Source organism: Tiliqua scincoides, chromosome 2 (assembly GCF_035046505.1).
Source record: "Tiliqua scincoides isolate rTilSci1 chromosome 2, rTilSci1.hap2, whole genome shotgun sequence".
NCBI lineage: Eukaryota > Metazoa > Chordata > Lepidosauria > Squamata > Scincidae > Tiliqua > Tiliqua scincoides.
This window is the reverse complement of record NC_089822.1, coordinates 123,933,516-123,945,419: the sequence shown is the minus strand read 5'-3', so window position 1 is coordinate 123,945,419 and position 11,904 is coordinate 123,933,516. Positions and strand designations below refer to the sequence as shown.

Genomic DNA, 11,904 nt, shown 5'->3' with positions numbered 1-11,904 from the left:
AGTGCCCAGGCGGCCCCTGGGGAGGTGGCCCCCTGCTCCACCGGCTTCCTCCCTGATCCTCTGGCCCAGAAGCCGCCTCCCTGGGTACGTTGGGGACTTGTGGAAGGAGGGGAACCTCGACAGCAGATAACCATTCTGAACTACCAATGGGCATGTGTCCAAAGATGACAAAATAAAGACTTCCAATGAAGTGAAAGAAGAGGATTAGTTTCATCTACTCCCCATAACTATCACACAAGAAGCTTTATTTCCAAAAAAAATTAAGACAACTTTATTTTAAAATCTCAAATTTACAACTAAAAAAATATTATAGATTGCTTCTCAGGTCTCTCATCCTCTTCAAAGAGCTGATTATCTAGAAAGCAACCCCTAGTCCATATTGCTGATTGTACACAGAGATCTCATCAGCGAAGAGATGCGAGGCACCTTGCACAAAGTCAGCAAATCTAGAGGAAGACAGAACAGTGAGGACGCCGCAGCAACTGGTCAGTCCCTGATTACTATTAAAATCTTGACATGCAGCAAAGTTATGAAACATTTGTTAGTTGGTTGTAAGATGAAGCCCACACTGTGTGTCTGAGAGGCCAAGAATATACTGCAGAATGTAACTTGGGTTTTTGTTTGTGTGTGGAGGGTCGACAGAATAGAAACCCAGAATCTCTACTTCCCTAACGATCCCTCCTTACAGCCGAGGTTGTAACATGGGGGTCCTTCAGAAGACTCTCTAGATCAGCATTTCTCAAACTGTTGATTGGAACCCAGTAGGTAGGTTGCGAGGCAAGTTCAGGTGGGTCGTGTAGCACCTAGTTCAGCTGCCATTGAAAATACAGAGCAGAAAATACAGGGTACAGAGCTGCTGCTCAGGGTGTGATCCCAGTGGGAGGGAGACATGGTTCTTTGCCCTGAATACGTGGGATGCTGGAAAGGGGGAGGAGCTGTCTGGTTGGAGGAGGATTCAAGTTTGCATTCTGTTTGACTTCTGAGCTGGAATGTTTGAATTCTGAGATATGCAAAATAACAGCAGAAGCACACTGTGTAATGGGACCTTTGGATTATCCCTGGCTTAGGTTGGAAGCCTAAATTAATGATGTCACTTCCGGCCAGGACATCACATCCAGGTTAATGACATCACTTCCCATGGGTCCTGACAGATTGTCAGTCTAAAAAGTGGGTCCTGGTGCTAAAAATTGAGAACCACTGCTCTAGATTTGTAATCCATTCCACTGTGCAAGACAGCTCTCCCCATTCTTGCCCAACGAAACCACCACTCTTCCAGGGCAGTACCTTTTAGGAGACTGGATCCGGGAGACTGCTTTCCAGGCAGAGAATTCTGGGCTGTTGCAGTACTTCCGCAGCTCCTCCAGGGCTCTGCGCGTCTCCACTTCCCCCTGCATCCGATACTCCTCCTCCGTTAGTAAACGTGGTGGGCGAGGTTTTTCTATGACTGTGTACACCTTCCTGTTAGGACAGCAATGGCATTAGCAGCAGCAGCTGCAAGCCCCTCCACCACAATCTGGCTCCTTGCAACAACTCCAGAGTGGCCCAGGAGAAGACAATATTTGGGGACAGCCCCAGCTGCACTACATGCAAATTAAGCTCAAAATCAAGAAGGCCTCTAGCTGATATTATGTGCCAAGACTGGTCCTTATTGGGCAACTTTCTGCCTTGTCATCCTTTTTAATTTTAACGGCTCACCTTAATTCAGCCTTTCTCCTACGACCTCCCTCCCTCTCTCTGTGCAGCATCATTTGACAGCAATCAGACGGAGGAAGGATCAGGCATGGGGCAGGGACGGCGGCAGAGACTGCCACCGAATCCAATGCTCCCTCTCAAGCTGCTTTACCTGAAACAGGCCTTCTTGGTTCTGTGCCCCCTTAATAGCAGGTACAGATCCGAGGAGACCCATTGCTGTCAGCAGAGCTTGACACAGGGTAAGGGAACATTTGTTCCCTTACTCCAGCAAGGCTCTGGCAGCTGGTCTGGCCCCACAGGATACAGTGGCGGCCACTTTGGCACTGCTCTTCCTCATGGTGGTGGGGGGCCATAGGGCTGGGATTGGGCTGCCAGTTTTTGTCCTACAACCTCCTTCCCTCACTCTGTGCAGCATCATTTGGCAGTGAGCAAACCACTAAGAAACCACAGCAAATGAACAAGCCTTGATTACTTTCTTTTTTCTCATATAGATGCAGCTTTTTCCAAATACAGACCAGTTACAGGTTTCTAGAATACAGAATTGAAAAAGATTTGATTTTAACTTTCAATTTTGTGACTCAGGGAGTTTTTAAATTATTTATTTCTCTCACCTCACAACTGCAAAAAATAATCTGCCTCAAAAAGGTCTGTTAGATGTATTGAAGATGTATTTACACAAGACTTTCAAATGCTTTGCTAAAGGACCTTCTGGAAATATAACCATCCCACACAAGGAGAGACTTGGATCAGGCTCAGGCCTGTCCATCCCAACAGGCAAATTTCTCTTGTAAACCTTTGGAGATGCTGCTTAGTGGTGGGTTTTGATCTGGCAACAGCGGAAATCCACATTTTAAAACAGTGTCTTTCCACTCAAGGGTCTGTCTGTATTAAGAGGATAAACGTTTACCCATATTCTCCCTTCACAACATTTGCAGCAACCCATCAGCAACTCACTCAAGTTGCTACTATCTGACTTGACAGTAGGCTACATGGGGCAGGCACACAACCTAGTGTCTTACTCCCAAGTGTTTAGAATCAGATGATGGGTGCCTAAAAGCAAAAATGTTACACTCCACTCTGACCAACCCACCTCTGCAAGACAGTTATCAGACTTTGCTATGAACATACACAGAGCTCAGAAATCAAGTCATTCTGCCTGCCTAATACACTATATTCAATTTCAATTGGCTCTTTTGCTCTGTGCTGCATCACCACAAACACACCCACACCCTTTTTTACTATTCATCAATTAAACAGGGCTATTTTTAGATTGTGTCTTCCAGGATGAGTAATGCCCGTGCCTCCCATCTGTCACCTGTAGATGGCATAGGCCCACATGATTGGGTACCTCTTAGTACACACTGCAATTCCAACAAAGGCAATTCTGATCCGCTGTATCTGGATGCCGAAGTAAATGAGCAGCCATCGAAGGACCTGCAAACCCCCAGTAAGGAGGTTGGCGCTGCATTCATTCACCAGGGTGCAATATCTGTAGCACACAGCAATTCTGAGACACTCTACAGTGACCGGGTAGCCTGTAAAAAAAAGAGGAAGAATATGAAGAGGCAAGGTTTTCATATAGGTTATTTTTATTTGGGGTCTTAACCATTCCTGCACAGCAAACGAATGTGACCTAATGATGAAGAGCCACCCCAGGAAGTGAGATATTCAGCTAACAGCCCAATGCTATCCAATTATCCAGTGCCAGTGCAGCTGTGCCGATGGGGCATGCACTGCATCTTGTGGTGGGGCAGCAGTCACAGAGGCCTCCTTAAGGTATGGACAAATTTGTTCCTTTATCTTGGGGCTGCATTGCGACTGCACCGGTGCTGGAAAATTGGATAGGACTGGGCCCTAAGGCTACAGTCCTGAGAGTAAGTCCCACTGAATTCAATGGGGTTTACTTCCAAGTAGACATGCATAGGATTAAACTGTAAGTTATCCACATATTCCAATTAGCAATTACTCAAGTTAAATAGAAGCCAGAGGACAGATTTCAGGAGCTAAACACTTCTAAAAACAAGGCAAAATTAAGTATCCCAGCATTTTCAAAACTGGTTTGCTCAGAAATATGTGAAATGACATAAGGTTCAGGCATCTGTGAGGATACTGATAGAAGGTAACACAGAATGGCCAGGGTAATATGCCATTAGGGCAAATGCTTAAAAGCTTAATAGGTTAAAAGCCACCCCATCTTCTTTAGGGAAAAGGCTTAGAAATTGGAAACTGGCTGTTCTGCTGAATTGGCAAGCTCTGCTGAATTAGCAAAATGTCAAGGTTGCTCTTGGCAGCATAACAAGAGATAAATTTTAGAACAACACATACTTTGAAAGAAGGGAGGATGGGAGCAGATAGGAGGAAACTTCTGCCTTTTCAGCTCCCTGTTTGAATGGCAAACTAACACAGATAACAAGAAACAGAAGAATGCCCATCTTAGCAAAACAGTTTGCAGTTTTAAAATTATTATTCTTTCATGCTTCTGGATTTCATGAGAAATGGATTTCTCATTTAAAAGAAATCCTTTATACAGTGAGAGTATGGCTTGTTTATGTTAAAATATATGAAAGGTATATAGATCCCTTAAATGTGATCCCTAGATCACTATAGATCCCTTCAATGTACTCAAAGTAACAGGTCACAAATAGAATTAAGACAGAGAGTAAGTTCAAAGGACCTTGCTTAACAAAGGTTGGCAGAAAGCCCTACAGTGCTTTGCTGAGAACAGGAGAAAGAATGTGGGAAGAGATAAAGCAAGTGGCTCATGCGAGGTTATCTTAATCAAGAAAGAGATGTATGCCAAGAAATAAGGTCTAAAGACTTGCCAAAAGGCCAGTTCTGAATAAAAATAAGGTTACAGTGCACTCTACTGGTTCTTGAAAACTCTGTATTCCATATGTTTAAATGTATAATTTTGCCTTATTTGGAACCTGTAACTTGAAGCTCACCAATCAAATGTGTCTAAGGCCATCTACAGCCTATGAAGAGTAAGCCCCATCTATGATGTCAAACTTTAACCAATGGGAAGTTCAAAATCTTCAAACAAAGGAACCAAAATGTTATAAAGGGTCTGGTTAAAGATTGACACATGCTCTCAATGCTTTGGACAGGAGTCCCTCGAGACGCCTGTTGCTGGCAATGAAATAAAGGCTTGCAGACGATCACCCTGACTACTGAGTCTTGCTTTTGAACCTTGCAACACCTTGCAACAATACCAAGAAAGTTCAACATACTCACCCAGCGGATATTCCCAGTACAATTTGAAGATCTCCTGCAAGTTTCTGAAGACCAGCTGGATAAGGTAAAAAGAGAATAACCAGCGTCCCACAAGCATGAGGTTGGCAGGACATTTCTAGGGCACAAAAAGAACAAACTAATTACTGTACATCTTCAGAGAAAGTGATTTGACAATCTTGACAAAACAGACAAACCAACTTGCCCTAACACACACACACACACACACACACACACACACACACACACACAGAGCTACTGGACTATTACCATAAGTCAGCACCAGATGAAATCAGGTCAGCTTCTTCCAGTAGGAACTGAAGTGAAGCACTCTGTTAGACATCAGAGGCCTGCTTCTCACATAATAGCAAAGAGGGTGGCAAACCTGTGCCTGGACTGTATCCACTTCAGACTACAGTTACAGGCTCATGTGACAGTCAAGCACTCTCTCTAAATCACACACTTCCAAAAAGATCAATGGACACTGGAAGTAGAGTCATAAAATCACTGCTGTTTTAGTTTAAATCAGGTGTCTCCAAACATTTTGGCCAGAGGGCCGCATCAAATATCTGGCATGGTGTGGAGGGCCGGGATAAAAATTTAAATATAAAATTTAAATAAATAAATTAGAGATGGAACTTATATGAGTGAATCAATGAATGAATGGGCTCATTCATTCAACCTCTCTGGCCCTCAGAACACCCTCCAGACACAAAGAGAGCACAGTTCTGGTCATGTTCAGTTGAGTGGGCCAGAGGCTTTTAGGGGACAAGAGGCTGGCCACGGGCCGGAAAGAGGCTTGCTGTGGGCCGCATCTGGCCCCCGGGCCGGGGTTTGGAGACCCCTGGTTTAAATAAAAGAATTTTAATGTCTATGATTATGGTGGTTGACCAACCAGAATAAGGTAAGAAAACATTCCAACTATTGTTGAACTGGAGATTGGTCACTTTTCACACAAATATCTGTTTCACTCAGCTTTGGTAACTAAAATAATTGTTTATTTCTGATGTAACTGCAAAAGTAATCTGAAAATTTTTTGAACTAAATCGCTATTTAAAATAAATAGTATGGGCTTTCTTAAACTTGTGAAACGTATTAAGGATCATAGCAAGCAAGAGGGCACTTTTAAAAATGCAGCATTAAATCAAGAGTTTCCAAGAATTGATTTAAATCAAATTTATTTCAAAATAAATCACTGTTTAAAATGTATAGTATGGGCCTTCTAAAAATGAAATATATTTCTCTTGAGTTGTGAAAAATATGTTTTAAGATCATGGCAAGAATTGGTTCTGAGTAGTGATATAAATAAAATCTACTCCAATCCTAGCCTTCTGGAGAGGTGAATTATGTTTCCCTGGCTACAGCAAGCACCTCTCCCCCATCCCAATAGCCTTCAGTGCTTGCCTCACAGTTCTTTGGGAGTTTGCTGCCACCTCCGTGTTCCCAAAGGCATGCCTGCCACTGTATGACAACTCTTCCTTGTCCTCTTCTCATTTATCTTTGGCTGTCTGAGGTTCTGCTGGGGCCAACACAAGGAATGCTATGCCAGTGCCTTCCTCTCATTCTAGCGAGAGTTGTTTCCCCAAGAAGAGCAGAAAGCAGGACAAAGGAGGTGCAAGCATGCACACTGCTATTCATTTCTTTCCCTTGCTAACTCAGAATAGTCAAAGATCTTCCAGGATAAGCAGGTAGGGATTACAAAACAGAGATGGACAGCAAAGCCAAGTGGGAGGCTGTTTCCTACATTCCAAACCAGGCGGTGGGCAGGCTCTGTATGTTTCCATGGCAAAAGGATATATGGTCTGGTTAAAGGTACTTGAAATTAAGAAGTCTTTAATATTCCTAACGAGTCAACAACTCTAGCCTTGCAGCTTTCACAATTCTTAGTAGCAAAGACTGCAGTACTATCTATGGAACTGGGCTTCACTCACCTTGGGCACCAACCTGGATAAAACATAGACGGCGATAAGCAGTGAACATAGCATGGCGATGCTTATTCCAGTCAAAAAGGTGAGAAGTGAGCTTCTGCAAAGAGAATTGTCATCTGTGCAGCTCCTGTGCAGGAACAGCCATCTAGCCACATGAAGTCTGTCAGCAACAACAAACCAAGTGCATGCTGCAAATGTCACAAAAGGCAGCTAGAACACACAAGGGCCAAGCAATGGATCCAAAGCCCATCAATTTGGCTGGCTACTGAAGCCAGTTCAACGTTAGTGGTGTCAACAGTCCTGTGGGGTAGAGGTGGAAGTTGCACCCAAATTCCTGCCGGGAGCAACTGACATCACAGCAAAACTAGATCCCATTCAAAGGGAGAGCAAGCCACAGCAGTAGGAAGGAAAAGGAAGCTTTGGCCCGACAAAGGCAGAAGCAGCAGCATTTGAGCAGCTTGACTTGGCAAAGGGCAGCACTGGGTGCATTAAAACAGCACTGCAGCCCTGACTGGCTGCAGTGCAGCTGGAAGAGGGCATTCCAGCCCAGTTGCTAGGCCTCTACATACGCTCCCATAGGGGAACACAAACTGAGGAAGACTTGCAGGACTCAAGGAGGTAGATTCAGCAAGGAAAGAGAATCCACAACTAACTGTGCTTATGACATTGTGCAGTGCTTTGGGAGTACATGAAGGCAGACATCTCAGCACTCTCAAATACCCCCAATGCTCACTGAATCCTTTCCCTGAGAAGGGAGGAAGGGTAAGTTATCATGTATAATTGTTGCTAGTGGCCTGGCTAGCATATCTGTGGACTCCTGAGTGGTGGAAGCAAACTCTCTTGCTAAGTAAGAACTTAGGCAAGACAGTGGAGAAGAATGGGCACCCTAAGCTGAAGTTTAGGTTCCCAAAGACAGTTCTTTGAGCGCCAGTACAGATATTAGCATACTACAGAACCTGTATGTGTGCATGTTGACAAACTACAGTTCTAATTTGCTGACATCCATGTGAAAGACAGAACTCCAAAATGGAGTCAAGATTACATCACTGACAAGAAGTAAAATCCATGTTACCATTTCTCATTTTCAATTTGTTTTGCATACAAAAGTTGTTAAACAGATATTGAGCATTACAAAAATCATGACCTTAGCAATAAAAACGTATCTATTTCCTTTGCCTTACTCAGGAGAGATCAACCTATTATGGACTGAGCAAATCATGGCTGTATAATGCTTTACATGTTGTCAAGAGGAATCACTACTTATCTCCCATTTCTGCTCATCTTACACGTTGGAATGCTCACCCGCTCATCAAGTCACCACAGAAAAACAGCAGAAGGTCTAGAAATGTAACCAGAAAGAGCTTGTGATCAAATGCTACAAGAAACAAGGTAGTTCTTTATTAAAAAGTGCTTTTAGGATTAGGCAACCTCAAAATGGCTATCAAAGCAGGTCCATACAAACATGATGTACCATGGGACACTGCTTATGTGCTTTCTTTTTATAACCAATTGTGTACATCACACTGTAAATAAAGCATCATTCAGAATCACCCTATATTATCCCTAGTATGGAATGAAAAGGATAGCATAATACAGACTTGTGTATCAGTATATTCCAGTGTTCTTCAGCCCATGAGTTGTGACCCCAAAGGGGTTGCAAAGCCTCATTTGGGGGGTGGTAGTGGTAACCTTTCAAAGCCTTTCAAGAGTGGGCGTGAATCCAATCCAATAGTGGGACTGCTTATCAGAACTGAGTTCTTTATATAATCCTGCACAGCTTCTTCTCACTGCCTTGCCATGCAGCTCCTAACACCAGGCTACTGCCTCATAGGGTTGTTGTGACTACACAACAGATAGGGGGAAACAGGGAGGTGGGGTTGGGCAAATTGGGTCTCAGGAGGAGAGTGGGATCAGTGGTGGGTCCCCATTCTCGTATGTTTTTGGGGGGGGGGTCGCGGCACGAAAAAGGTTGAAGTCCACTGGTATATATCTAGGGTTGTTTGAAAATGGTTTTATTTTTCACAGATTTTGTGATTTGAAAGGAAGAAAGTGGTGTTTTGTGTTTTATTTGAATATTTTAAAACACAAAATGGTGGTGTTTTGTGTCTTTATGTGTTTTTAGTAAAAAAAAACTTCAGGCCCCTCCATATATACCATACTAATTGTAGTGAGAACAGGGAAACTGCTTCCTAAGTATCTGAAGCAAATGAGACCATACAGCACTCAACTCTTTCTAAGTAGATGACAACAACTGCATTATTTACAGCAGTTGATGTCATCCACATCTTTTCCAAACAAATACCAACTGAACTGAACAACCTAGTCTGTCTACAAAACATACTCACATCTTAATTTTCATGCTAGGGAACAAAACACACATGGCAGTGCATTAGTTGTGAACGAGCAATAAACAGAATCAACACACATGCGTCATTCACAATTGATGGGTACCTACAAATTAAGTACAAAAGGTGAAGTGTGAATTTCCCATTGCACTTCCACACTTGACAATACAATATTACCATGACGTGCGTAAGGAAAGGCAGCGGTTCCCAAACTTGCTGCTGCTGCAACACCCTGAACCCAGAAGTGAGTGATGATGACGCGAAACACATCACATGGTGATGTCACTACCATTCACTTCTGGGTTCGGAGGCCTATTGCAAGCCTCCAAATAGTGGTAAGAGTGTCAGGGCAGGCGAGTGGCCTTTTCGCAGTGTGTGGTTTTCATATGCTGTAGCTCTGCCCGCTGCACTGAGCTTCCTGCCGCTGTCTGGAGGCTCATATTGCCATCTCACTGCCAGGCAGCGGGTGACCCGCATTGCCCCAGCAAGTATCTTGTGACACCCCAAGGCATTGCGACACTCAGACTGGGAAACACTGAAGGAAGGAATTGTAGGTATATATATTTTGCAATAGGAAAATTTCTGAACACATGAGTGTTCAAAGGGAATGGATAGAAATAAAGAACTAGGCAAGATTCAACAGACGAGATCACCAATACAAAAAAAAAGTACAGCCTAATCAAGTCATGTTTATATTTTCTCTTTGAGAAATTCAACAGATTGATTTTGAGTTCACTGCAAGATCTTTATTTTAGTCCTTACACGATTCTTGAATACCTCTGCATTTGCTCAGGTATCCTGATATCGTGGAGTTGTTGGAACAAGCACTGGAGCCTAATAAGCATTTTACTTATGATGCCACATGTAGTAAAGAGAGGCACACACAAGTTGTATCTCTCAGTTGCCCCATTAGCATCTTTCTATTCCTTCCCTCACTCGAAGGCTACATTCAGAGCCTGATGCTATCCAATTTCCAGGGCTGGTGCAGCTATATCAATCGGGTGTGTGCTGCATCCTGCAGTGGGGGTAACACATGGTAGCCCTTGCCCCCAAACTGCAGCCCATATGTAAAAGCCTGCACTGCTAAAGCATAGCAACACACAATGGTAAAAGCTGCTTGGCTTTAATAAAGAATCATTCTTTCGAGTCTGACTGAAAGAAGCTGGCTGAAGCTGGGGCTTGGGGCCTCAGCTCAGGGTGTTTACACTTTGAAATGTAGACAGCAGGTACCAGTTTCGGGTAGCTGCTGGAGAGATGTGCTCACGAGCCTTGGCAAAGGTTAAAAGACATTCACTGATTGTATTCACTAGCTTTGTATCTTTTTTAGAGCAAAAGCACACATATGTAACATGGAGACCAAGTGACCCTTGATACCAAACTGTACCCAAGGTAAAAGGGTCACAAGAGTTATATAAAATTAAGCCATAGAAACCAAATTGCTTGTTTTTAGTAAAGCTTTTAAAAACCTCTTTAATAAAAGGACAAGAGGCCTTAATTTTGCAGAGAGGCCCCACAGCTGCTTAGTGTTTATACTAACACATAGGAAAAGAATGCAGATAAGATAAGCAGATAGTGCCTTCTCTTTTAATGATGTTATTCTAAACCCTGTCAAAACAATCAGTATAATTGGCTTGAATTATGACCAGGTTATTGAGCCCTGGATAAATGGTATTATAATGCACCCTACTGGGATTTAGAAATTTTTGTGCTTTTCTAGGTTTTAAGGTGAAACCCCACCAGTACGTAAATCATGCCTATCTATTTCCCATCTTTAATGCAAATTGTACCTTATCTGTAACTTATTAGGTGTTTGCCCCATCTCTGATGTAAAATTTCAGCCAATGGGATGTCTAGATTGTCAGACAAAGAACCCGGAAAAGTATAAATGACCATGTTACTATTGGGAATGGCTCCACGCTTTGAGACAAGAGTCCCATGGGCCAATTGCATGCAATTCAAATGAAGAGCCTGCAAACTTTCACTCCTAATACTGAGTCTTGCTTTCTTTCAACCTTGCAACAGGGGGACAGTTACATAGGCCTACTCAAGGTATAGGGGCATTTGTTCCCTTACCTTGGGGCTACATTGCAGCTACACCGGAACTGGAAAGTTGGATAGGATTGGGCCCTCAGATAGCTACTGTTCTTGGAAGCAGGAAGTAGCCAACTTAGGGCCCAAATCCCATCCAACTTTCCAAAGCAACTACAATGCAGAACAAACATTCCTTTACCTTGAAGAGACCTCCATGACTGTTCCCCTACCATAGGATGCCGCACACACCCTGTTGCCACAGCTACATCCATGCTGGAAAGTTGGACAGGATTGGGGCCTTACAGCCCAATCCTGCCTGGCACGTGGGGCCACCTTGGGGCCAAAAATGGCTGCTGTGGCATCCTAGTGCACTGCATAGCCTCTGGCGGCTCCTAAGGAGGACATTTGTCCCCTTCTCCCTGGTAAGGAAAGTAGCCCTGCAATGGGGCCACTCAATTCTGCAGCAGCCCTTGGACTGGCACAGAATCAAGAGGCTCTGTGTTGGTCCACGAGGCCCAACACGCTCAAGATCAGGTGGAGCTGAGCCCTCCTCCTGCCCCGAATCCTCCCCAGCATGCTTCCTCCCCGCCTCCCCCCACCTACCGTCACCCGGCGGTTCAGGCAACCGCCGAGTGGCAGAGCGCCAGCTTTCCACCAGCGCTAGGCCAGTGCCAGCG

At 44.0% G+C, this 11,904-nt stretch overlaps 1 protein-coding gene across 1 annotated transcript; it reads right to left on the bottom strand.

Annotated features, from left to right (window-relative positions):
• Positions 1 to 355: 355 nt before the first annotated feature.
• On the bottom strand, positions 356 to 8,188 carry LOC136638773 (nuclear envelope integral membrane protein 1-like). The gene is made up of 6 exons (XM_066612802.1): positions 8,154 to 8,188; positions 6,855 to 6,948; positions 4,927 to 5,041; positions 3,008 to 3,227; positions 1,285 to 1,458; positions 356 to 446 (listed from the first exon to the last, which is right to left on the bottom strand). Exons 1-6 carry the CDS (start codon positions 8,159 to 8,161, stop codon positions 356 to 358), a joined length of 702 nt encoding a protein of 233 aa, XP_066468899.1. The 5' UTR covers positions 8,162 to 8,188.
• Between the last annotated feature and the right edge of the window lie 3,716 nt (positions 8,189 to 11,904).

Coding starts and splice junctions, on each gene's coding strand:
- LOC136638773 (XM_066612802.1), bottom strand. Junction 3,228..4,926: donor GTACTGGGAATATCCGCTGG/GTGAGTATGTTG, acceptor TTTTTTTTACAG/GCTACCCGGTCACTGTAGAG. Junction 447..1,284: donor CGGATCCAGTCTCCTAAAAG/GTACTGCCCTGG, acceptor GTCTTCCTCTAG/ATTTGCTGACTTTGTGCAAG.